At 40.6% G+C, this 26,695-nt stretch overlaps 2 protein-coding genes across 6 annotated transcripts in view; one reads left to right on the top strand and one right to left on the bottom strand.

Annotated features, from left to right (window-relative positions):
- Positions 1 to 6,090, bottom strand: part of SGMS2 (sphingomyelin synthase 2) — a 61,226-nt gene extending 55,136 nt beyond the window's left edge. The window contains exons 1-3 of one of the 4 annotated variants that reach the window (XM_037380792.1): positions 5,996 to 6,090; positions 3,104 to 3,203; positions 1,513 to 1,603 (exon numbers count right to left, since the gene is read on the bottom strand). The gene's annotated coding sequence lies outside the window, so the exon portion shown is untranslated. Of the gene's footprint in view, positions 1 to 1,512; positions 1,604 to 3,103; positions 3,204 to 4,317; positions 5,351 to 5,420; positions 5,637 to 5,995 lie in introns of those variants that run through there. The other 3 variants (XM_037380783.1, XM_037380776.1, XM_037380823.1) reach the window with 3 other exon arrangements.
- A 9,205-nt stretch (positions 6,091 to 15,295) lies between these two features.
- The window catches only part of PAPSS1 (3'-phosphoadenosine 5'-phosphosulfate synthase 1), a 56,581-nt gene continuing 45,181 nt past the window's right edge, over positions 15,296 to 26,695 (top strand). Inside the window, exon 1 of one of the 2 annotated variants that reach the window (XM_037380743.1) lies at positions 15,296 to 15,343. In XM_037380743.1, the coding sequence (XP_037236640.1) occupies positions 15,302 to 15,343 (42 nt within the window). In that variant the 5' untranslated portion in view covers positions 15,296 to 15,301. Of the gene's footprint in view, positions 15,344 to 23,758; positions 23,986 to 26,695 lie in introns of those variants that run through there. The other variant, XM_037380735.1, reaches the window with a different exon arrangement.

The following is a 26,695-nucleotide window of genomic DNA, read 5'->3' as shown; positions in this document are numbered from 1 at the left end:
CATGGTCTCACACTTTTAACTAAGAGATTACTACACAGATACTCATAAAGAACTAGTATAGTTGTTAATTTATTTTCCTTGCCATGAGCACTTCCAAGGCTGTTGTGCAAGGCATTCAGCAGCCAATAGGTACAGCTACGCTGTCTTCTTAAGCTGGGGTCATCCTGAGCAGCCTATAAAGTAGCTAAGCAGTGCAACTGTTGTAGCACAAGAACTCTGTGCCAGCAAGTTTTCCAAATGTTTACTTACCTTTACAGGCAGATTTTACAGCTGGCACTGAACTGCTTACTGCCATGGCTACGCTGCTTCCAGTAGCTGAGCTAGCTCATTTGAATCTAGCTTGAGCGTCTCTTCAAAACTCTGCAGACATAACTGTACAGCTCTACAATGTATATTATTTCAGTTTTCAATATTCAAATTTTTCTATTAATTTTCTATAGCACATAAGACATTGGAGGCATAGGTTAAGTATATTACTGAGAAAAAAATCTTACATATAAAGCACAATTACTCCATGATGACTCTAAAGGGATTATGTGCTAAAGCAGCTAAAACCAGCTGAATTTAAAGGTGTTTCTCAAGATGCCTTAACACCATTGACTTCTCAGAAACACTCAAGGCATTCCAGGATTTTAATTTGTGCAATGGAGAGTCGTTTGGAGTCTGCAAGTAAAACCTGCATTGTTCCTTTTTTTTTTTTTTTTTTTTTAATTTCTTGTTATGTATTGCTCCAGATCTAGCATAGCATTTCCTCCTGCTTTAACATATTACAAATCATGTTACTATAATTAAAGCTGTATTGTTGAATTGGTAAACAGATTAGATGATAGAAAATGGGAGTTCAGCTTAGACTGTTTGATTTCAGTTTATTACTCTACCAAATCCAGATGTATTTGTTCACCCTCCATTTTAGTGAAGCATGTCTGGAAAGATCTGTAAAGTGGGAGGAGACCAATACAATTTATGTTAATAATGACAATACAAAGCCCACTGTTTTTCATTTGTCTGTTTCAGAAGTTTTTCAAAATGCTCATGTAACTTGCCTTTAGATAGATCACATTTATAAAGATAAAAATAGATTAACCTTATTCAAATAGTTATGGTTTCTCATTTGACTTAAATGTCCTATTGTAACCTTCCCTTGGATTGTCTGATTCCACATATTCTTCACTATAAACCCCTAAATATTTACATATTAAATACTTATTATTTATTAATAAATACCTATCTATAGACACACACATTGATGCAGATAACTCTTGAAAAATTAAAGCTGTGCTCCAAAATGTTTAACTTAAATGAAAAAGATGCAGCCAAGTTGCAGACTGTGAAATTCATCTTGTGTGGTTTGGCTTTCTAAAATTTTGGTAAGTCATGTATGCTTTCTTCAGCCAATCTAAAAAGACAAAAATTAACACACTCCATTCAAAAGCAGCTTGGATAAATAATTTCTTTTCTCTTTCTTATAACTATAGAAGAAGAGCAAGCAAGTAGCTTAGTTCTGATACATACCCAGCTAAAGTTAAATGAGATGAATCTTACTCTATCAGACAGTTCTAGGTTCTTCAAAGAACATGTTAAAGGCAGTTTATTTTCTTGTGTCCTGAAAGAGGCAATGAGGTACAGCTTCAAATTAAAATAATCTTGCCCTGAAATTAGTGAACTGTAACAAACAATCTCTCATTTCAAATATAGTCTTATTTTTTTCCTCACAGTCTGTAGCACCCACTCAGTTTTTGGAATTGAGAGGAGACTCATGATCTGGATTGCTGTCAGTGGTTTTTCAAAGAACCAACACAAAGCATTTTTCTTGACTGTTCTTGAAGTGGTACAGCCTGCACACACACACCACAATGTTTGGCTGCTCAGATGATGGAGTCAAGAAGCTTTTAGGCAGGATCAGTATTTGGGGGAGTATTACATCTCAAAAAACTACCTTCTTCAGTATCTAACAAAGAACATTGAAAGACAGAAGGACAATATTATTCCTGAAGCCTTTCTTTCCGCTTCATGGAAGGTTGTCTTCATTTAATCCTCATGGCTACAGTCATAAAGCTTCAAATATTCCTCAATAATTTTAGGCAGTGAACTGATATGCAGTATTAGTAGTATGCCATAATTCCATTAAACCAGTGTTAAGCCTGATACATACATGGTATAGGGAAAGCAATGGAAAATTCTACTCTGTTCATTGGAAACAGAGCTGAGGTGAGAACTCCTTATGGGTATGATAAATCCTAAGGCATATTCACAAGTACCCGCACTTATGCTCTTGAGTAATCTCAGTAAATTACTTCAGTAATTGGAGTTGGCTTAGCGGTTTTAACTGGTTTAGTACTACTCCTGTCTTGTCTAAAATTACAGAAGAGACAGATTGTGTGCTCTTTGCTAGTTACAACTTTCCATTGCAGAAACAGTAAATTTCAGGTTAGCTTGCCTATAAATACCTCCTTTTCAAAAAAGGCTGTAGCAAGTTCACACAAATTACACTTTACAACTTCAGTTATCTTGCAGCATACAGAATGCCTGGAGCACATATCTATCAATGCTGCTACACACCTATGCACATAGCACTAGCAATTTAATATTTTTAGATGCATAGTACAAATTTTAGATGCACAGACAATTGAGTAATTGTCAGAACTGTTTAAAATGAGGCAACATAGCTTCTATTAGTATTAGGAAGAACTTGTTATATAGTACTGTAGAATTATTTGCACTAAGAATCCCATCCAATGCCTAGTACCCATCTGATGGAAACACTTAAAATTTACTGTTAATGCATTTCTGTAGACACAAGGGTTCAAACAGGCATCACAGACTCAGTGTGGTTTCTCCTGTAATTAAAAATATTTTCATTTAGAGGCAAAATATTTTTGTTCTTGTTCCAAGAACACACCACTGCAGTCCAAACACCACGTGTTTATGCCAAATGTTTTATTTTAGCTTTTCTCAAATCTTTGGCAGCCAAATTACACATGACTTCCGTGGATTCTACTCAAGCTTTCCCATACAAACTGAAAGGCTTTCTTATAAATGCAGCAAAGAAGAGAAGCTGCATTACACAGTAAATACTAAGTCCACTCCTACTGGAAAAGTTTACCATTTGTTCCTGAGAAATAAGCATCCTGAACCTTCAGCCAGCACCTTGTTGAGAGAATTCAGATCCATCAAGGTATTGCCATAAACTTCAGTAGACCAAACTATGAAAAGAGATCAGAGATTTAACTCATACTAAATCTGCTGATAATGCTCTAAAAGGAAATCACAATGTAGGATGCCTATGTAAAGCAAGAGTGCAATTTTGCTTAGGTTGGGAACATCACAGAGAACTGCAGATGCAATACACTTTGCAAAAAAACAGATTAAAACACAAAGTAGGCAGTGCAACCTGACATACTAAAAAAATACATATATCTTATATTCAGATACAATTCCATCAGCTGCAATAATAGAATCTGGTTTTGGAAGACGTGAAGAACTATAGTCCAGATGATAGAGAATTTACATAGGGAAAGGAAGTCTTCCTAATTCTGACTATTGCTCTGTTACATCATTTGAATAATTTAGATAATCTGTAACAACTGCTGCCTTCAATGCACTCCCAAATGAGCACAAATAATACTACTAATCTGTCTTTTTGTGGCTTGTTTTGTTTATTTAATGGAACGCAAGGTCAAAATTATTTTTAAAAGTTTCTTGCTAGAATCATAGGAAGAACATCCAGTGGGAAGAAAATTTTCTCCTTAATTGGAGAAAATAGGTGTATCAGATCAAAAACTTCCTCCCCACACCCCCCACCAGATTAAAAGCAGATCTTGATTTTATCATGCAAGTACAAGTCAAAGATGCATTGTTAGCATGAATTTGCTTTCAGTTAATGTTTTTGTAATACAAGTAACTTGAAAATACAACTCCCCTTAATATTATGTTTTTCTATATAGCAGTCAAATGGATTTAAAAACTGGGTGAGGGAGTGGTAGGTGGCTAAATAAATACACAGAAACCCCGGTGTTTTGTCATATAACAAACTGTAATAGCACTTCAAAGTTTTGGACAGATTTCCTTATATTATCGGTTTAGGGTGTAGCTGTGTGGAAAATTGTAAATGTTGTCTTTTGGTATTTACTTTACAACCCTTTGTAATCTTCAGCTATATTTATAGCTTAAAGAGGGAAGAAATCAAAATTATAGAGACCCGTTTGAGCATCCTTTGTAATCAAAGGCTTCTCTGATTTCTCCTTAAAATAAAAGTGCAGCCTGCGTGTTCGGCCGCCTGAGGAAACCACCCAAAGAGTTTACAAGCTGTGACCTTACCGTGAAATACCACTGTGGAAAAGTGTAAATTGCAGGAACACCCAGAGGGGAGTCATGGACACACTAGCTGGTTTTTGTGGGGAGACAGGGGCCACTTTCTTTTGAATTGGAGGCTTCAACTGGACTTAGCAGGGGCAGGGTGAGGTTTTCTTGCCTGGGGACAACACAGGTGTGACGAGCTAATTCTGAGGCGCTGGGATTGCCGTTCACTCCAGCTCGTGGCCCACCAGAGCTGCCTGGAGAGGCAAGCGGGGAATCCCTGGAGCCCCTGGGGTGGGAGTGCAGGAGGCTCCAGCCTGAGGCAGGTACCGACTGGCCCTGGGATCACCCAGGCTGGGGAGAAAAGACCGTCCGAGGGGAGGTTGCTCCAGTGAGGGCATGGCTGTCATCAGGGAATGGATCCACTTGTGGCAGTGATGGAGGCAGTGTGACGGTGGCAGGTGGGTTGTAACCAGAGACGAGCATCCAGCCAAACAAGGACACCAAAATGCAGAACCCAAGACCAGGGTGAAAAATTGGCTGTGAGTTTATTTAGACTTCTGAAAACCATTTCTGTTGTAAGTAAGGTGGTCCAAGAACTGCTTTTAGGTTTTGACTTTCCCCTGTGGTTTACAAGAAGCTCAAGGCAAGGTTTATGAAGAGTATTGCCAAAAAGAGCAGTTAGTCCAATAAAAAGCAAAACCAGCTAAGCTTTAGGTCAAACAAAACCTTCAGGCTTGTGCAGCTGTAGAAAGCTATCACAGGTACATAAATTACAGAAACGCCTTTCTATTCTGCCAGACACACTCCGGCTAAGACTTGAAAGCTGTTGCTAGACAGGGAATACCCCTGGGGAGCAAAGTGGTTTTTTGGGAGGTATACAGGAGCCTTACCAAAAGAGGTTCTGGCTCTGGACTATCAGTATAGTGAAAACAGGCTCTCATTTGCTGTCACTGAAACAGAAGGAGAACTGCTCAGAGAGGACACAAATCTATTTCCTGCAGCAGCATTTGGAAATGACCCAGACCTGTAGTTGTAAAAGCATCTGGGTATGCTGTAAAGAAACAGAATAGTAATGTTTTCCAAAATTTCAGGTAAAAGAGTTTGCCTTACTGCCAGCTAACCTCAGTCCAGGTGATCAGATCACAGCAGCATTTAATTTACATTTTGTTCCTTTATCTTTGGACTGAAATCTTGTTGCCTTTTGCTTCCTTCATTGCTTAAAACTTCTCATCTGCTTTTTTCTAAATAGAACACAGGATCAGAAAAGATTTCATGAACTATGGAGTCTAGTTCCTTCCTGCAGCAGCTAAACAAGTCACATAATCCCATTTGTAAATTTATCAAGCTTTCATCTCAAAACAGGTTTGGAGTTTTTGCCTTCATGCTCCCATTGGGAAGCTGTTGCAGTACTTTATGTTCCTGACAGTTTGGAACTTTTATAATCTCCATGATAAATTTTCATGGCAATTTTCTCAGCTGATCTTATGCTGATACTGAGTTCTACAGTAGGGATCTTTCTTTCCAGTGTTTCTCGTATCCTCCTTTATCCCAGTACATGTGGGGAACAATAATAAACCTTTTCTCAGATTTTCTTTAAATAAGGAAATAAGGTAATAAGCTAAATCCTTTCAATCTCTTCTACCAAGACTGTCACCCATTTTACATTGTTTTAGAAAAGGTTATAAGAAATTCTTACATAATAGGTGGTACACTTGCCTGTCCATAGGAAGAATGTGGGGAGGGTTTCATAGCTTCATCTCCTTGGTAGTACATTCTGCTGCAGCAGATGAATATGCTAGGTTTTTTTACCTAAGTGTCTTTTCTAAACTGTGAACTATTGGCTGGTAATAGAAAATTCCTGTTATTCATTCCAAAGGGTGCAGCCTTGCACTTTGTACATTTTAACCTCATCCCCTTTCAGTAACTGAAGTTCAATGACCTTTATGATATCCCAGGCCTTTTCTAGTTTGACACTGCCTCCAGACTTTGTCATCAGAAAATGTCATAAGCACACACTTAACGCTGTACCAAAATTAGCTATGATACTATCCACTATTTTTAGTGTCCAAACTAATCCTAGAGAATTCTGCTGGTAACTTTCCTCCAAACATACACTTCCCCTTTCAATGCAACAGGTTGAACCTTTGTATTTTTGCCCTCGTAGTGGAGATAGCACAATCCATCCAACACCAAGGAATTTGTGTTTTTCTCTGTAATTCTGATCTGATTCCAGTTAATTTCCTACCTCTAAATTCTTATTTTCTCTCATGGTGAAGCCTTTTTCCAATTGTGGGCTAATTTTTGATGGGCTGTTGTATGAATGGCTTAATGAGGTACATAAAAAATAGGCTTATTTGGCTTATTTTAACTAGAAAAAGGAGTTGGTTTTATCTCAAAAAAAAGACAACTAGGTAGATCTTACATAGTCTGCTTCACATAAAATAATTTTTTACTCTTCAGTGTTTCAAATTTCCATTTAGCTTGATATGTTAATTGTTCTTTCCTATGCTGTGTGTTTTAAAATCTTGCATATTATTGAAGTCAGTTTAATAGGGTGTAGTTTACTTGGTTACTTCCTCTTCTCTCCCCATACTCCATTTTCTAATCTTTAGTAATATGATTCAATACTTGCCTCGTTCACTTAATTAACTAACCCTCTGCTTTTCAGTTCACCATTTAAGCAAAGTAACAAATTTTGAAAAATTTTGTCATGCCAAAAATAAGCATGGTCAGGCATACTGAGCTATTAGGAGCAGAACTGGGGTGCCTAAAGCAACAACTATACATGACTCATTTGGCTGTCTGCCTAATGGTCAGCAAATCCACAGGGGTTGTATCTAAACTAGGAAATAAAAGGAGGAGCCTCATTGTAACTATCTCATTTAATTGCTGAAATGCCTGTTTTCCCTTGTCTTTGTTACTAGAAGTCACTGTGATTTTTCGTAACAATTACTAATCAGTTTAGTTTGAATTATTCTTCTCTATCATATGCTATGTTCCTAAAAAGTGATACTTTTTTTCAGTTGTTTATATTACCTTGACCAGCTCAGATATACTTCCTAATTAACACATGATCTTTTTTCCTGAAGATCCTCCTGATCTTCACCAAAACAGGAGAAGATGCATCAACAGCTCAGTATTCTGACTGACCAGCATTCTGGAGAATGTTGTCAGAACTTGCAAAGGGCACAAGCGAAAACAAAGGTCAGGCTATTCCCATCAGGAATGGTACAAATCCTGCTGCATAATAGATACTTAAAATTGAATTTTTGCTTGTTGGCAGAGCACTGCAGAGCTGAAATCTCTAAGGCATCTGAAACTATCATCCTCATATCCTTTATTTCAATGTGAAAAATAAGATGTGTCATTTAGATCCTTACAACATCCATGTCAAACTTGCTTAAAAAATACCATTCGAGGGTGAAATAATAATTTCATTGTTTGCCCTATGCTGTAGAAAGGTATCATGAAGGAGAACTGCAAAAATTTCAAGAAGGAATCTGAACTCCTGCTCCTTGCACAGGCAACTGGATTTTTCTTTGCAGTATCCACTGTAAGTGAATACATTTAGCATTCCCAGTAATGACTCCAGAGAGATCTGATTCTTTCTTAGTAAAGAAAGCACTTCAAGGTAGAATTCCTGTAAACCATGGTTTTCTAAAGTTTGACCATTAATCCGGAAATATGGAAGGCCTTAATACTTCCCACTAGGTTCTGACTTTCTCATATTTGTCTGTCTTACCCTCTTAACACTTATAGTACAAGGACTTGGCTACAGATACTTTGAAGCTGTTTCTCCTGAAGCCAGAGCATCTCCTGGTCTAATGCCTTCCTTTTTTAACAGGGGTATTCAAGGAGATGCAGTAGCTTATTCTGTGTCTTTGATAACAATGTCTCCTGGTTGTTGGTTTTTTTTTGGTTGATGTCCTCCTGAAATGTAAATAGGTGGTCAACGTGTACTGTGCCTGCTATTTCAGGGACATGCTTATTAAGGTGGAGGACAGCCTCTGCTTTCCCAGGCAGCAGATAGATTGATCAAAAGGGCCAGAAGCCTGTGGGTTGCCTTATTGCCAAAGAATGCATTTGGCTTTAAAGTTGTTGTAAACCACAATGAATCAAGGGCTTCAAATATGAGCTCTGAAGTGAGAGATTACAGATTCTGAGGAGAGGCCTGTCTTGTCTAGATATATCACAAGGGTTGCTATAAATGTTAGGTCTACAACAGAGCCTTTCAAGCCAGTGGCCTGAAAATTGCAGTCTTGGATGGAAAGGGTGAGGCTGAAGTGAGGAGCAAAGCAAATTATCCAAATCTGCCAAACTGTATAGATTCTGACAAGTGTGGAGGAGTGTGCTTGAGTTACTTTGTATGGGGACTGTTGATGCCATGTTTTCCTTCAGTCAAAAGATATCACCGTGTCAGCTCAGAACAAGATGGTTGCTCTTTTTCTAGAATTCTGTGGCTCTTAGGCAATGTGAAGCCATGGAAAACCACCTGCTGGACCTCAATAACATTTTTGAGTAAATAACATGAAAAGCTTGCATTGTTAAAGTGCAGGGGAAAGTCTGTGAGAAGTTTGTTTGTGTTCTACATGTCGAACAAATTGTTCTTCTGTATGAAAGATTTGGCAGCCAGCATTGTACCTTGACCCTTCTAATAACACAGTATCTGTAGAGAAGAAACAACTGTTTTTATAGTTTGGTTTAATACAAAGGTTCAGGTTCTACACTTTCCCAATATACACAAACAGACACAGATTGTTTAAAAGACAAGTGTGTTAAGTTGCTTATCTTGGCTTTCTCTTTTTTAATTTTCTTCTGTTTTTGGCAGGTTAGCCCATCCCTACTTAGTTATATCTCAGGAAAATTTCCAAAGAAACTTACAAAATTCTGTGAGAAGAATGTGTTCTCTGGGCTAAAAAAGATACATTAAACTGTACTTCTACAATTTCAAATTACACAGGAAGATTATGAAGGACATACTCATATGTCAGATCAGAATAAATTTTTATAGGCTGCTGTGTAAATATACACAGAGTGGTTCTTGATGTGGTTTTGCACAATAGTTGCTCTAGGCTTTCATCTGGTGCAATTTTCACTGAGTGCCATAATGACAAGTTCCACAAAGCCCCCCTCATTCATTTTTAGCTCTGCCAAACCAAAACATAAAAAAATCAGAAGAGAACAGCCAGTAGCTAAAACCAGAGTCTGAAACAATAACTTCTGCTGTCTACACACACTGGGGACTGGTCACTATAACTCTGCTGAAAAACTATAGTATAGGCAAATATTTAGAATGCAGGTAGGTGGTTCCAGGCACATGAGGCAAGGTGAAGGTGAGTGGCAGCAAGAAATGAAGTAATTTTATGGTATGGGTCAGTTTAACCGGATCAAAGGGACTAAACACAAAGGCTCAGGATCACAAGAACCTACCCTCACAGCAGGTAGCCAGCTGTTCATGTGCAGCTTTGAAATCATGTTCTGGATGAAGTCAAGTAACAACTTTACCAGGCTAAGGGGTGAAAATCAATGTGAGTTGAAACAAAGTCTAATGAGTTTGCTTGTGAAGATACTATCCGTAAATCAAAGTATTTTAATAAAGCCGTGAAGATGCTCTAGAGGATAAAGAAAAACTTATTCAGAAAAAATTAAAATTATTAATTTAGAAGGAACTTAATTTTCATCTCTGTCTGTGCTGTATTTTTCGTTAATTGGAGAAGTTTTATATCATAAATAGTAACAAGGGATAAGTGTATTTCCCATTATGACCCTTCCCCTAATCATTGCAGGTTACCTTTCTATGACAAAATTCTACATGACAACCTCCCCTTACCCGCTGGTCCCTTGGTTTAAAAAAGAAAGAAAAGAAAAGAAAAGAAAAGAAAAGAAAAGAAAAGAAAAGAAAAGAAAAGAAAAGAAAAGAAAAGAAAAGAAAAGAAAAGAAAAGAAAAGAAAAGAAAAGAAAAGAAAAGAAAAGAAAAGAAAATGAAAAAGGAAAAAAGAAAAAAGAAAAAAGGTTTGTTGAAATATGGATAAAATAGTCCTTTGGCAATATTCCACCTTGTTCTAGTAAGAAAACCATGCTCCTCACTCTGCTCCACTGCCCAGCTCCTTTATACTCCAGAGAGGGAGTATAAAGCTGTCTTACCTCAAGGTAGTCAATGTAATTAGGTAAATTATTGGAGTTAAAGCTCTACGTAGAAACTTAGAACTTAATTTAGAACTTAACTGGCTAATCCTCAAGCTTTTTCCTCTCTGTACTGCAGACTGAATTTAGGTAGCACTCTTGACTGACTGCTGATTGTGGAATATAGATCGTGTTTACGTGTGGTAAGCTAAACCTAGATGTAACCATTTTTTCTAGTGAGAACAACCATGGTGTTTATTACCCTAAATCATCAGTGACCATATATACAATGGAAGTGTTGCAATGATGTTTATGGAGCACTGATGTTTGTCTCTAAAATTTACTCGGAATGAACATTTTTCTTGAAAGGATGACTATATGAATGACATCTCTATATGAATGCCTGCATTTCAAATAATTTCATCGTGATCATCTGCTTTGATTTCCAGACTAATAGAAGATTGAAATAGGAGCTTTGTAGAACAGGAAATCTGGATATGAATACAGTGATGATTCTGCCAGAGGTACACCTTGCTTTACAAATTCAAAGCTCTCTTTGTTTTCTACCGATTCTAACTTCTTCTGTTCTGCTTCTTTGCCCTTCCTATTCAAATGTTCTCTTTTTTTCAAAATACTGTGAGCTTTATTTTTCATTCTCTCCTAACATCTTGAAAGATGATTCTGCAGCACAATTTTCTAGAGAACAAAAGCACACTGTTGAAATACTCTTTTTCCTGCATGGCTATATTTTATATCATTACAATCCAACTGTGAGTAATAATGTTAATATGAAAAATTATTCATCACAATAATAAATCTCCTAAGGTTACTGTAATTATTATTAGGCATTGTGTTGAATGTTACTTGAGTCTTTTGGTGAATTTACATGTAAATGTATACATATTAAACCATGGATTTTAAAGGCCATATACAGGCATAACCTTTATAGTTTTAGAAACACCAAACAAACTGCAGCCACATCTGTCATGGGCAAATGAAATACAGTGTAGTACATGAGTTAATGCTGCCACAAACCAGGTCAGTCTGCCCCTTGGACACTTACCAGATTGTGCTGTTTGCTCACTGGGCCTGCTATGTGTTAAGCATCTGGAGTCTGATTTCATCCAGTCTGAAGAGACTCCAGGTGCTTAATTTGTGTTTGTATTGTGAGGTGCAAACTTTAATGCTCCCTTCCGAAACTGAACATGCAGTTCAACAAACTGACTCCTGTGCCTGTTGTTGCCTCTTTGGGCTCTTTGTTGTTGAAACACACTTTAAAGAAGGATTCAATTTGCATGGACATTTTGAGCTCTGCTTTAGTTCTTTGGGCATACATAGGTGTGAAGGCAAAGACTTAGTGAGCAGCAAAAGGACTGAAATATGATCTGTCTTTACTTCTAAGGTAGCAGATTTATTCGTTAGAAAACAGTATCTAAATGCAATGCACTTTTTTCTTTGAAATTACTAGAAATCTAGTTCAATGTGACAGGATTCCTTCCTGCAATTGCTCTACCTGCGTTGGGTGAAAATGCCCACGTAGGTTAGTTATTATTTTGTAAGTTCTCAGCCCCTGTTCCACAAGACTTCTTTATCTTTGCCATTACCTTATGCATCCAGGTGACCTGTAGCTTAAATGCCCCATCCTTTTCTCCTGCTACATACCAGGAAGGGCGTGTTGTAATACAAGCCTCTCCTTGTCTAAAAAATAATAGTCAAAACTTTACAATCTCATGACAACTTTCCTTGGAATTCTGCTGCAAAGTGCAGGTAGAGGAATGACATACGGCTTTACAATCAATGTTTTAAGCCCGAGATAAACACAGTTCATAATCAGATTACTCAAATCCTTGTAACTGATAGAGGAGTACAAATGTGTTCCACATAGACACACTATATTCATAACAATGTTTAACATTCATCCAATTTATCTGATTGGATTCTATATAAAGTGAAACATTTGATACTGGGGAGGAAGCCTGATATGATTAGAAGTGTTTACGGCAGAAAGATATTACAACAAAGAAAGATTCATGATAAGAACACATGCTTACAGTGCTCATGAGGGGACAATTCATTCTTAGTGAGATATTTTACAGCCTGACATTTCAGAAAAACTTTCCTGCCAGATACGTAGCTTCTCTCCTAGTTTCTTTGCTTCCTTTTCTCTCTCCTTTCTTCACATGGTGATGAAAGGAGCTCTTTTCATTCTTCTCCAGCTTCAGTATGTCCTGTTCTGAATGCTTCCAAGAGATCATTCTTGGGGCTGTGTTTTTCAGGATTTCTTCCCCCAATTCAAAATTGAAGCTTTACTGCAGCCTGGAAACATTATCTGCTGTCTCACTGAATGGAATGTCAGATTCTGGCTGTAATCCCACCTGGTCTCCTCACTGAAAAGTTTTCCCAAGAGATAGTGCAATCTTTTTCAGAGAGTAACAATAATTCCAGGCCTTTTTCCAGGGGTGACCCTTGTGATTTCATTTAGCTCTACGGTTAGGGACCTCTAGTCACTCAAAAGATTACTCCAATGAGATTGCAAATTGAGAGGTCTGTGTTGCAGAGACATTTATAAAACTCTTCCATTTATTACATTGTTTATAGTCATAAGAGAGAATTTTGAGGAGACAGAGAGGACTCAAGATGACTAGATAAATGAGTCTGACCAAAACTGACTGTGCCCACAGGAAAGAAAAGTTAAGCTTACGACATTTTTTTTGTTGTTTTTCTCCTGTTTCAGTTTTGCTGTTGTGTTTTCCAGCATAGCAAAGAGTATTGTTCTCAGACATCAAAAAGAATAAAAGGAAATAAATCATTGCTCTAGCATTTAGAGATTGATCCTGTTAGCTACTGGGCTGAAAGCCTCTTAAAAAGGGCTGAAACTTTCAGCTCCTTTTGATCTGATTAAGTACACTAATCATCTGTTCTAACTTAAGTTAGTAAGAGATCTGAGTACAAACGTTTCACACACTGTTCTCTGAATCGCTCTGACCAAAGCCACAGTAAAGTCAGGCTGAGAACAAGCATCTGTCCAAGGCACTGGGGTGAGAAAGTGCTCCTTGGGAACTAAGTTAGCTGTTAGTTAACTAACCAACCAACCGCTGCTGCCACCTTTAACCAGAAGAGGGGACACAGGAAGTGACCAGCTCTGGTTGTGAGGTAGCACCAAGACAGCTTGCAACAGCTCTGGTTGGTAATGCATCCCGCTGGGGACTGAAGCAGTTATTCTGGGAAAATATGAATCCTAAGTTCCTTAGAGATGTCTTGAAGAAAGTCTTTCTGTTAAAGTTGCTTCAGACTTGCACAGCTGGCAAATACTTCCATATTTTTAACCTTTAGGGAAATGTCTGAAGTTTGATTAAATATTTTAGATTAAAAGGGGGTTATTCCTGTTCTTGAGTTGCTGGATTTAAGCACCTTATGAACTGAACTAGAAATGCGTTTTGAGTCTCTGTTAGCTTTTGCCCTTAGGTGTTCTCCACCAAAATACATTTTATAATTCTATACTAGTAAATGCCACCATGGTAGAATAACTGTATTTAATGTATATGACATAGTAATATTTAGGGTATATAAGAAGTCTTTGGTTTCAAAGCATTTTCCTCAAATTAAATACCTACAGTAAGAAGACTATTCATATGTTACAGAATGGGAAATTGAAACACAGAATGGCAAGTCAAGTAGTAATTTTGCAGACATACTTAAAGTACTCATTTTTCAAGGATGGTTAGCATTTATCTGGCCTTAGTAGTCTGGGTAGTCCTCCAAAACTTACGTCAAAGGGTCTGATACTGAACAACAAATAATGGAGGTGTAACTTATAAATTACTTTTTCCTTTCCATTATACTTTTTATGATCCTTGTCCTGGTTTCTAACAAGCAGAGCATACTCTTCTGGAAACCTTTTATGCACTTTTTCAGTGGTGATTCTTATGAAGCTACCTTTCAAAGTTTAGTGATTTTGTGGCAACTCACTAAGCTATCTTTTAGTATCCATGTGTACAACACTTGTAATACCTCCATACAGAATGTTTCTTCCATCTTCTAAGGTTCTTGTGGGCAACATTCTATTTATGAATTGCCTTGGAATTTGCTATTTCTGTTTAGAAAGAAATAGGTCTTGAAATTAATGTGTATTTGCCAAAACTGCTAAAGACAACTAAAATAACTTTTCTGAAAAAATTCTTTAGCAGAAATAATTCTGGGGGTAAACATCAGTTAGGTTCTCAAAATGTGCCATGGTTGCATTGGCAAACAGATAGTAAGTTTGCTACAGTTGTTTCCAACAGGTGGGTATGCTTGTGATGGAGTCCTTTATTTAGCAGTACAAAACTATTTTCAAGATGAGATAGATATTTTTCTCCTAAATGTGTTATTCTTAGGAGGTGGATTTGCATGGTGAAAGCAATAAATTATTGAAAAGCACTCTAATGGCTCACTTTCCATTTGCAACAAATCAAATGACTGAAGAAGAAATTGTATTACAAATATTTCTGAGAGCTTTCCTCATTAAAGAAATTTTTTTTATGTTCTAACAACAAAAACTATTATTAAGCTAAATGATGTATGTAGTGAGTAGCAGACAGTGGTAAAATACTTGTAGCAGGTGAGAAAGCAATTCAATAGCACAGTGACATTAGAAATTACTTTGCAAATCTTTATGTACAATATATTTACTTTATTGTAAATGTTGAAAATGTTGAAAACCATTTAGTCTTGGAAGGAACTTCCTTTTCAACAGCTGTGATTTGGCAAAAACAGTCCTAAGGACATTATGTCCAGGGACTGTTGACAAGTGTGAAAGTCCTCTCTGTGTGTCCTCATCCCTAAGAAAACAAACTACTAGTTCACATTTGCTTTCTTTCTCAGCCTGTCTCTCCTACTATGATCATAGCTAAGAAGAGACGGTCCTTCTTTGGCTTTAGGGTAAGAACTGTTGCATATCTCTGCTTCATCTTTTGCTCACCTGACAGGAGCTGTAACTGCTCGTCCTTCTCCCAGTTTTCTTCTCTAAGCACCATCCTATCTTCCTGCCTGATACCCGTCTTCTTCCCATTCCTTATCCCTTATTCCTTATCCTGACATCCCACCAGATTTGGCTTATTTACAGGTTTGCCACAAGATATTTTCCCCATGTAATGTCACATCCAGAGATGTGGAAAAAGAGAAAAAAGTTAGTTTTCTTCAAATGTTGAACAAAGACTTTAATAGGAATAGAGAAAACACCTTTAAAATTACCCTGTCTTTAGTTTTGCTTCACTCAAGGTCCCTCTGTCTGGAGTTTCTTGGTTTTGCTCCTGATGTTGAAATAAACAATACAACTGTTCTTCCTTGTATCTGCCAAAGACAGGGTGAAATTATATAGTACCTAAATTTAAAATAGACAAAGTTATATGGAAAATAGATATCTCTCATATAGATAAGTATTTCTGAAATTTTGAACACTGGAATTAGGACCAGATTTTTGAAGGGTGTTAATTACCTAAAGACACAGAGAAGCATGCAGCAAAGTAGTCAGGTTTCTAGGTGTCTCTCTAGTTCCCAGTCAACTTAACTAGCGCTCCTGAAAATGTCAGTAGTCACCTAGGGCTACCTACAGTCACTGTGTACCTATAGACAGTCAGTTATCTTCAGAAATCTAGTACTTGGCTCTCTTATAAAGTTAACTCTTTATGTTGTTAATGACCAAGAACGAAATAGAACAAATAAATGCCAAATCACAAAATTACTGAACTGAAAGCCTGAATTATTTCTTATTCTTTGAATGACCTCTAGTGGTCATCACAGCTTTTACAGCAGTTGAGATGCCAGCTTGGAACATTCCAGAGATGTGCATTTTTTGCAAAATATGGAGCATAAAGATCAACTTTTCAAAACTGTGTGCTATGCACTTTTTCTCTACCCCCGTCGCTGTTAAAATAGTGTTTTATTTCACTTTACAAAGTGAGAACTCTCTGAACTCTGCACTTTTAAGCCAGAGTTCTAGTACCTGTACTACCTTGCTGTCTCTTTCTGCTAGTCAGTACCTCCTTTTATCTACCTTTCTTGAATTTGGTCAGAGGCAGCCTTCCATGGCCAACACAGCGCGGCTGTGTATCCTGTTACCTTGTATGACATCTGTTCAGCTTCTCATAACGCTATTGTACTACCTGGAAGTGACCACCAACCATCACCTCTTAGTGCTGGCCAAACCAGACCACTTCATTCTGCACACTGATGGCACATGGAGCAAGTTTATCTGTCTAAAGAGCAAATTCAGCAGATGTAACACAGCATAATTGGGAACAGAGCTCTAATCCTCAGTATTGTGGGACATGAAATCTGAGCTGAACATTCAGCAGTATGTCAGAAAACAAACGGTGTTCTCATCACCCAGGGTTTTTATTAGCATTTCTGCTGACCTTTCTGTGGCTTCTTTAAACAGCTGGGCCAGATTGTTATGCTGGACATACATATCAGTCCAAATATTAAAGAATTCCTTGAAAGCTTTTGCAAAAGACAGAGAATGGGTTCCCAGAAATATCTCCACCTTTCTTAAATATGGGTGTTACACAGAACTTCCTGCATTTGCATATTTTGTATGTAGATGATGTATGTTGTCTGCAACCCAAGCTGCATTACAGGTGAAGTATCCACACATTAATGTTGTTAATCTCAGGTAGCTTTTGGCGGTCATCTTTTCCACTGCCTGAACCTAGTGGCAGAATAAAAATAGCATCTCTGATGGGAGACCACTGAATAAGGAATTTATGGTTAAGAACCATTAAGGATTGCTTCATGGTCCTACTTATAGTGCTGAAAAATACTTGAGAAGAGCTTGAACAAAATGCTTAATCTGTTTAAAAGGCATCCTGAAGTTCTCACCTACCAGAATGGTGTCAAAAGAAGAATGATTTATGTGAGAAAAAGTCTGGAAACAATCCTGACAAAACTGATGAGACTTCTGTATGCAGCATCAGAATCTACACCCATAGAATCATGGAGTCATAGAGTTGGAAGAGACCTTTAAGATCATCAAGTCCAACTGTTAACCCAGAGCTACCAAGTCCATCACTAAAACATGTCCCTGAGCAACGCATCTACACATTTTTTTAAACACCTTCAGGAATGGTGATTCCACCGCCTCCCTGTGCAGCCTGTTCCAATGCTCAACCACCCCTTCTAGGAAGAAATTTTTCCTAATATCCAATCTAAATCTCCCCTGGCATAACTTGAGGCTGTTTCCTCTTGTCCTGTCACTCGTTATCTGGGAGAAGAGGCCAGCCTCCACCTGCCTACAACCTCTTTTCAGATAACTAGAGAGAGCAATAAGGCCTCCCCTGAGTCTCCTCTTCTCCAGGCTAAGCAACCCCAGTTCCCTCAGCTGCTCCTCATAAGACTTGTTCTCAAGACTCTTCACCAGCTGCATCGCCCTTCTCTGGACACACTCCAGCACCTCTACGTCCCTCTTGCAGCGAGGGGCCCAAAACTGAACACAGGATTCAAGGTGCAGCCTCACCAGTGCTGAGTACAGGGGGACAATCACTTCTCCTGTTCCTGCTGGCCACCCTGTTTTGGATACAAGCCAGGATGCTATTGGCCTCCTTGGCCACCTGGGCACACTGCTGGCTCATGTTCAGCCGGCTGTTTTTTCCCCCAGGCAGCTTTCCAGCCGCTCTGCCCCAAGCCTGTAGCGTTGTGTGGGGTGGTTGTGACCCAAGTGCAGGACTCAGCACTTCTCCTGGTTGAAACTCATTGGCCTCAGCCCATCGGTCCAACCTGTGCAGACCTCTCTGCAGAGCTTTCCTGCCCTCAAGCAGGTCAACACCCCCCTGCCCTTGCAACTTCTCACGTCTGCTTGTAGAATGTTTCACCTGCCTCTTCATCCTGGCTGGGTGGTCTATAACACACTCCCACCAGGATATCTGCCTTGTTGGTCCTTCCCCTGATTCTCACCCATAAACACTCAGCCCTACTGTCACCATCATCCAGCTCTAGGCAGTCGAAACACTCCCTGACATACAGAGCTACCCCACCGCCTCTCCTTCCTTGCCTATCCCTTCTGAAGAGTTTGTAGCCACCCATTGCAGCACTCCAGTTGTCCAAGTTCTCCCACCATGCTTCTATGATGGCACTTATGTCATAGTCTTCCTGCTGCACGATGGCTTCCAGCTCCTCCCATTTGTTGCCCATGCTTCAGGCACTGGCATAGATGCACTTCAGCTGTGCTATCGATCTCAGCTCAAATCCTGGCATGTTGCCCCCAGGCTCATCTTTAACAAGCTTGGTTTTATTCCTTTTCCCCTTTGAATGTAGTTTAAAGCTCTGTCAATGAGCCCTGCTAAATCCTGACCTAGAATACTTTTTCCACTTTGAAACAGGTGAACCCCGTTGCTGCCAGCAGGCCTGGTGCCATGTAAACTGACCCATGATGAAAAAAAAAAGAAATTTACCCATTGACACCAGGCCAAGAGCCATGTATTCATCTGTATCATCTTCCAATTACATGCCCCATCATTCCCTGCAACTGGCAGGATAGAAGAAAACACTACTTCTGCTCCTGATCCCTCAGCCACTTGCCCCAAGGCCCTGAGGTCTCCCAATTATCCTCGGACTTCTTGTCATTTGGACTTCGTCATTCTCCGCTTGGAAGACAACCAGAGTGCCATACCAGACAAGGGAGTTTTCTAGTAACATCCCTGACCTGGGCCCCAGGGAGGCAACAGGCCTCCCTATGGGTTGGGTCTGGTTGGCATATCGGGCCCTTCATTCCTGTCAGAGTGGAGTCACTGATGACAACCACCTTTCTTTTCTTCCCAGCAGAGCTGGTCATGGTTCATGGGGTTGTCTGACTCTCCCCAGGGGACTCTTACAACCTGGATGGGCTTTCATCCACATCATCATTTTCCTGGCCTTCAGGTTCCAGAGCTGCATGCTTATTGTGTAGGGGTACCTGGGAAGGTGAAGTAGGTTGGGAGGTGATTCACCTGCTGCCCTGAGCAGGGACTTCTTTCCATTCCTCCCCGTCACTTAGGACCCCTCCGTCTGCCTGGTGGCAAATAGATAGGGGAGCCTCTGGTTCTTGTGATGTGTCCATCTGGGGCATCTGTCCATCTGTCTCAGTGATGGTAGAGAGTGGCTCCACCAGTCTGTATCCCTGTCATTGAAAATGATATCTTTCTCAAACAAAAAAACCCACAAAAAAACCCCAAAAAAGCAAAACTGCAGATGGCCTGCATTACTACCTGAGTTTTTAAGGGAAAAAAAAATACTGAATAGGTGTATCTTTACATGACCATGACATGCTATCAGAATTTAATCAGAACGCTTACCAGAGGAGCAATTCCAATATTAAAGGAATTTCCATCCCAATTTCTCATTGTATTGAAAGTGACTACAGTAGGTGGATTCTAGAGAATACTTCATTAATACTGTTTTTCTTCCTAGAAATATAAGAATATGCATCTTAAAGATAATATTTATAGGTAAAGCGTTTCTAGGTTTGTATATCAGTCATATACAAGCAGATGGTCAGTCTTTAACAACAGAATACTTTGTATCTAGTTTGTAGTCAAGTCTAATTCAGACATTCCTTTTATGTTATAACTGATGTTTGGAAGATACTCAAAATAATCTTGTCAATTTTTGAAGATCCTAAAGCTTGATGTAGCTCTCTGTTGTTTCAATTGACATCTTGGGACAGATTGTCTGGTGAAACACTATTAAAAAGCAAATATCAGACATCATAGTCTTTTAATATTATGGTTAAGTAAACATTTTTTCTTTAAAAAGCTGATTTTTCGACTTCAAATTCGTACATTTCTTTGAAATATATCCTAAGATGAAATCTTCTCATCTTTTTCCTAATGTGCTTAGTAGCTTAGATTTTACTGGGGATTGAAACTCTATGGTACCATGTATCTCTCTGATAATGTTCTGCACATTGGGACTCTTACTATATGTTTGGGATTGATTGGTATTACACAGTACAACTGGCTGTGCAGAAGCTAACTCAGTATTGAATTATTTTCTATGGCATTATCCCTATGTAGAATGGAAAGGATTTCCCTGAGTTGGTCTGTTCAGCATGTCCATATGTAGAACTGGCTCTGGACTGGGTGTAGGCTGCTTTGTCTAAAACTTTACCTGTGCTCAAAGCCTATTTTCCCCTACGTTCACATCTGAATCCAACATAGTTTCTTTAACTAGTTCCCACGCTGCCTACAAAGATTCTAGTAATTCCTTTTTAACAAGTACCTCCATTTTTATGTAATTTCCCTTTTTGAAATTAAGCACAACAGTAGTGGATGGGTTTTTTTTATTGCTCCTTAAAGAACATTAAATCCAGATTTATTATAGTTATTTTACACAGTAGCTCTTTGATAGAAATATTCAGTATCACAATCAACTCAAGAATACTATATCCTGGTGTTTCATCCAGATTTAGAGTGGGCCTTCTTTCTGGGGGCTCAGAATAGCCAAAGATTTAGTTCATAATATCAATTCTGCCATCATTCTCGTATTGGACTTTAACATTTAGTAAGGGCATAGGCATAGAACACATTAGCTCCATACTGAAGGGTTGCAAGAACACCTGCTGTCATAAGAACAGTTTTTAACTCAGGTTGGAAGCAGATTAAGAAATAACAGCAATTCATCAGACATTGTTTATTGATTTGAATTTCACTAAGGGCTCCCACAGAAATTTGCTTTTGAAGTTCAGAAAACACCTGGCTTGGATATCAAAATTACCCCATCATGAAAGATTTCAGGAAAGTGGAATTGGAACTTAATACCATGCAGAACTTACACATAACCTTACAAAGAATTCATAGTCTATTCATTTTCCCAAATCTTTTATAAATTAACATATATTTGCTTCCTATGTTTAAAGAAAGCTCTTCTCATCTCCCTCTTTAATAGTTTAACGAGGTTAAGATGTTAGAGAGGGAAAATGCATGGGCAGCTCTGAATGGACTTACATGTCAAACTTTTGTACACCAAAAGTTTATTTACATTTTCACTGAAACAGCTTTGACAAGAACTGATGAAGTACGACCTATGCTTGTGACATTAGCCTCTGTAAAATACATAAAGGCTGGTTATTGTCTGATATACCTCATCTACGCATGTGGCTTTACTATATAGCTAATATTTTACTATACTATATATGCATATGTGTGTGTACATTAGAATGGTAGTGTAATCATAAAAGGCGACCTGTTTCAGGAACTGCTACTCAGAAATATTTTTCTTATTACCTCTAAGATTACGTCATCTGTCTGACCACCAGCACCTTTATTTGCAGTCATACTTCAGATTTCTTTAGTATATGGTCCATTCATCAGGTTTTTTGCAATATTTTCTGGAAGGAATCATACAGCTCCCTGCCTTCAGTCTGTTTGGGTAGTATTGTGCAAACATTTTGATTAATACAACTGCATTTTCTTCTCTTGTGATTTTCCAAACTAAATACTGTTGCCTAAAACTTACGTGTGCTCAAAGCCTCGTTTTCTCAACCTTCAAATCAGATGCAACAGAGTTCCTTTACAAACTAGGTGGCAACAAAAATCCCATGATGGGATGGGACTCCTTGCTGGCAAACAGCTGACCAAGGCAAAACTCCTATGCAGATCATTTAATAAAATCCAATGTGTCTTGCTCCCAGTCCAAGGGAGCCAAATATATCTGTAAGAAGTAACTTGCACAGTTAAGTGGGCTGCCTGTGTTTTTTGATTTAATTTACAACTCTTGCAATCTACCACCTTCCCATATTGTCTCCTAGACTGCGGAATGAACAGTACCAACTTATATCAATACAGTTAGAATAAAGTAACGGTAGAATTTAACATTTAGAATTATTCTTAAGCCACATAAACCAATGTTGTGCAAAGTGCGGTTAACCGTAATAACTGAATATTCAGCAGGGGGAAACCCTCAACTCATTCTTCCACAGTGCCGTGCTGGTTCTCCTTCCGTGCTTGGGAGAGCATTGTGTGAGAGATTTTGCTAATTAAAATCCAGGCCCTGACTCTGTCACTGTTTTCACCCTCAGAATACAGCCAGGGACCATCTGTTGAACAGTTATTTGCAGGCCAGCGTGCAGTACAATCTTCTCATTCAAGTCAAGCATAAATAAATAACTGCAATTGTTGTATTTCTTAGTTACATTGTATTAATGTTGTCTGACCTGCAAATTGCTTGAGAGCATTGCTAATTATTTTTCTGATTTCAGTCGGGTTATTTTACCTTGCAGGATTTTAAGCTTTTAATCTGAATTTCAAAATATGCTTTAAAACCAACACCTTTGTATCTTTGGAAGGATGTCTTTATGATATAGCAGGAGCAAACATACATCCACAGAGGGCCTTTTTATTTCCTGTTTAAACTGTCAGAGAACAATCGATGTACAGGCAGATTGTAAATAGACGAATATTTTTACAGTAAATGCAACTCACATTTGTACAGCACCATGTCCACCTTAAGATTAGCAGTTAAGTGCTAAGGCAATTCCTTTCTTGAACTAATGTAGATGGACTAATATTTATACAGCAAATGTAACTCCTGTTCGTACGGCATCACCTATACCTGAAGATTAGCACCTGAGGGCTAAAGCAGTTCCTTTCTGGAAGCAGGAATGCAAGAACTGCTGGTTCTGAATTCACAGTAAGAGACATTTCCTGGGATTCCATGGGCAGGATTAGAGTTGTTTGTTGGGGAAATCCTTGTAAAGTGGCAGATTTAACTGAAACAACCCTTGCCTTCCCAGCCACTCATGTCTACATTGCTACCGGTGCCCACTCTGCTGCTGCTCGAGTTTCACTACTTCCAGGCCAAAGCTTTGCAGCAAAGCCCCGGGGGAGCGCTCCGCTTTGGCGGTGTCTTTGGCTTGCCCTGTCACAGAAAAATGAGACAGTCATTTCGAGCCCCCTCCCCAACTCTTCTTGAGGGGCGTAACAGCCTCCGCCCCGCCGCTGTGCGGTACCGGGAGGAGGTGGGAGCTCCTGGGCTGCGGGCGCCAGCGGAGCAATGCCGGCAGCAGGAGCAGGCAAACGGTCTCTCGCTGCTGCGTTCGTCCTCAGTGCCACACGCGTCGGGCCGGCTCTGCAACCCGGAGGAGCATCACGCACACGAGCCGCTGCCTCCCTAACGCCGCCCGGGTGTAACGCCGCGGGCCCCAGGCGGGCTGCGCCGGCGGGGCGGGGCGGGGCGGGGCCGCGGCGGGGGCGGGGCCGCGGCGGGGGCAGCAGGGGCGGGCTGCCGCTGCGGAAGTGGCCACCTCCCGCCCCACCGCCCACCCTGGCGCGCGTCACGGCGCAGCGCACGCGCGTGGCCGGGCTCCCGCCCGCTCCCCGCCCCCTCCCCTTCTCCGCCCGCCGGGCCGCGGCTCCTCCCTGCACCACCTTTGGCCGAGCCGCGGGCGGGGGCGCGCACACGGCACCGCTCCCCGGCGGCAGCGGCAGCATCGCGGCAAGCATCCGCGGGAAAGGCGCGTCCGCTTCTCCCCTCCCTCCGCTGCCCCCGCGGCCATGGAGCTGCCCGAGAGCCAGTGCAAGAAAGTCAAGCTGAGCAACAGGGTGCCGAGCTGGGTGAGCGGGCGGGCGGCGGGGCGCCTGTGGGCGGGTGGGCATGCGGGGGAGCGGAGCGGGGCGGGGCGGCGGGCGGCCGAGGGAAGGAAGAAGCGGCCGGCGCCGCGGTGATGTGGCAGCGGGCGGCCACGGGGGCTGGGACGGGGCTCCCCGCACCGCTCCCTGCGGCGCGCCGGGGACGCCCCGAGCCGGGACCGTTAACGGAACGGTCGCGCGAGCTCCCCGAGGGGAACGCCGCCACGGAGCCTGGCGGGGGCGGCCCTGGGGAGCGGGGGGTGCGCCCCGGGCCGGCGGGCTGGGTCTCCGCCGCTGTCCGCGGGCAGGCGGGGGCTGGCGGTGGGGAAGGGCGGGGAGCCCCTCCGGAGGGGACCGGCGGTCGGGGGGTTCATCCCTGCCCCTTCCGCCGTGAGCCCGCAGCCTCCAGCGTTCTGGAGGAAGGAAGAGTTACGAATGCGATGTACAATGTGGCCTTTCATAAACCTGGGCTGGCCAGAGACTGAGGTTCTTTGTGTGGCGGGTGTTATGTGGAAAACTGGCGAGACTGAGCTTGGAAAAAATCTAGCCAAAGCCTTCATTCTTGTTCATAAAGATGGGGGAAGGTATTTTACAGCAAAGACCAAAATGCAGCTATTTAGAAGATACACTGCAGGCCATTGAGAACATTTCATAATTTTGATGATGCAAGATGAGTGGGGAAAAAAAAAGGTATGATTTCTTTCAAGCAATGCTAAGCTGAAGGAGATGAGAGATAAGATCCAGAAAACATTTGATATGCAAGTAATAGTGTAGAACAGTCTTTGAAGTCTAGCTGTGAGTAGTACAGGCCACAACTTTTCTATTTAAATGACAGATCTATTACAGAAGAAGAAAAGAGGCTTAAAGTTGCCTGAAAACCAGGGAAGATGGTATTGTACTCAAAAGCATTCAGTAGATGTGCCTGTCCAAGTCTCTTCCACTGTGTACAAGTTCAGACTTGTTTATGTAAGAGTAATTGGTAAATTACATTCAATTTCCATGAGGAAAAGACAAAATCAGATGTTAGGAAGGTGGGAAATAGATCATGTTGGGCTGGGGGTAACAAAGTGTATTTAAAAATTACTTTTATCATTTGTCAGAAGCCAAGCCAAGATGAATTTGTCCTAACCAGGGAAATAACTTATTTAAAAAAAAAAGTTAACTGACATTAACTGTTTGCTGAGTTCAGCTGAGGTTAGCAACCCCCTCAGTGTTATGTGGCAAGCAGAGGAAGTCTTCTGCTTCTCTCTTTTTCTTCGGAAGACCTCAGCTGAAATGGTCTTTATAACACAATAAGCTTCACCAGGAAAAAGAGTGCTGCTGATTCACATGCTCCACAGACAAATATTCTGGCACTTCTGACTCTGCATCTGTTTAGCTGAGAGCAAAGTCAAAGCAACCTATTATGCCCCAATGGAATTGGCAGCCCCTGGGAGAGTAGGTAGAGCCTTGTCTTCAAAACTTTCCCTGGGAATCCAATGCTATTCAAAATACACCTCTGTCTGTGGAAACCCCCTCATCAAGCCCACCTCTTGACCATAGCAAACGCTAGGTTACAGAGCAGCAGACAACATAGCCACAAGTACTGTTATTACGCTAGCTTCATAGGAAGACTTTTGGAATACTTTCTTCAGTGTAGCTCAAATTCCTACCATGGCCGTGCTGTTGCATCGTTTTGCAGGTGACTCCTAATAAGATCTTGCTCCAGCTCTTGTTTCAGAGAGCATATTCAACACAGGCATTTCTGGCTTTGTTTTTGTCCATTCCCTCTGATGCCAGCTAACGACTCTGCTCCAGCACTGGTGAATAAGCTGTCTCTGCTTTTGCTCATGCTGTTACTGCAGCGGGTGGCGAGTGAAGATATACTTGTAGTATGGTTAATCACAGAGTTGCTTGTATCCACGGTGCTGTAGAAGATTCTGGCTGCTTTCTGCTGCTGTGATTTTTGAAACTGTGTCAGCATTAGAACGTTTGGCAAAGATGAACTAGTTTGTGTAAGTGGCAGGAGAGCATGCATTTGGCAGAGTGGGTGGTGCTACGTGCAGAGGTGTTTAGGTGTCTTACTGTATCAGTATCACTTTTGCAAACTGCATTCCAGAGGTCAGTGGTGAGGATAACAGTAAGAATTTTTGTTGCAAGTGGGAGAAAATGTAATGCTGTAGGCTATGGCAGAATATGGTTTGGTGAGTTGTTAGGTTTTAGATCACTGTAAAACACCTTATTGTTCAGATATCACTTCTGGACTTGTCCTTCTTTCCCCAGCATGGCTGTCCAAATCAAAGCACAACTTTCACACCAGAATTTGAGAAAGTAGCTATTGGAAGTCATGCCAATGCAGATCTTTTGGTGAATGGTTCCTGAAACTTTATCCAAATACTTGAACAAACAGACTCTCAGGTGAAGTGCCCTTGTTTTAGCATCTGTGGTAGTCAAGATTTTTAGGTTGGAGCTGTGGTAGTCAAGATTTTTAGGTTGGAGCTATGTCTGTTCTCCTTGCTTGTGTTTGTATATAGATGAAGAAAACTGGCAACGTTCAGTCTGCTTGAGCTGCTGTTTGGTTATTAGGGAGAGCAGTTTGGAGGGGGGAAAGGAAACCTATTATTTGGTTGAGTTATGAGTGCTGTAAAGATATATTGTTATTGGGGTGTCCCTGGCTTACAGGAGGCACGTGGTGGGCAAGTTAGCAGATTGCCTA

Source organism: Falco rusticolus, chromosome 1, assembly GCF_015220075.1.
Source record: "Falco rusticolus isolate bFalRus1 chromosome 1, bFalRus1.pri, whole genome shotgun sequence".
In the NCBI taxonomy this organism is placed as follows: domain Eukaryota; kingdom Metazoa; phylum Chordata; class Aves; order Falconiformes; family Falconidae; genus Falco; species Falco rusticolus.
Note: the sequence above shows the minus strand (reverse complement) of the source record. Positions and strands in the feature narration are given on the sequence as shown.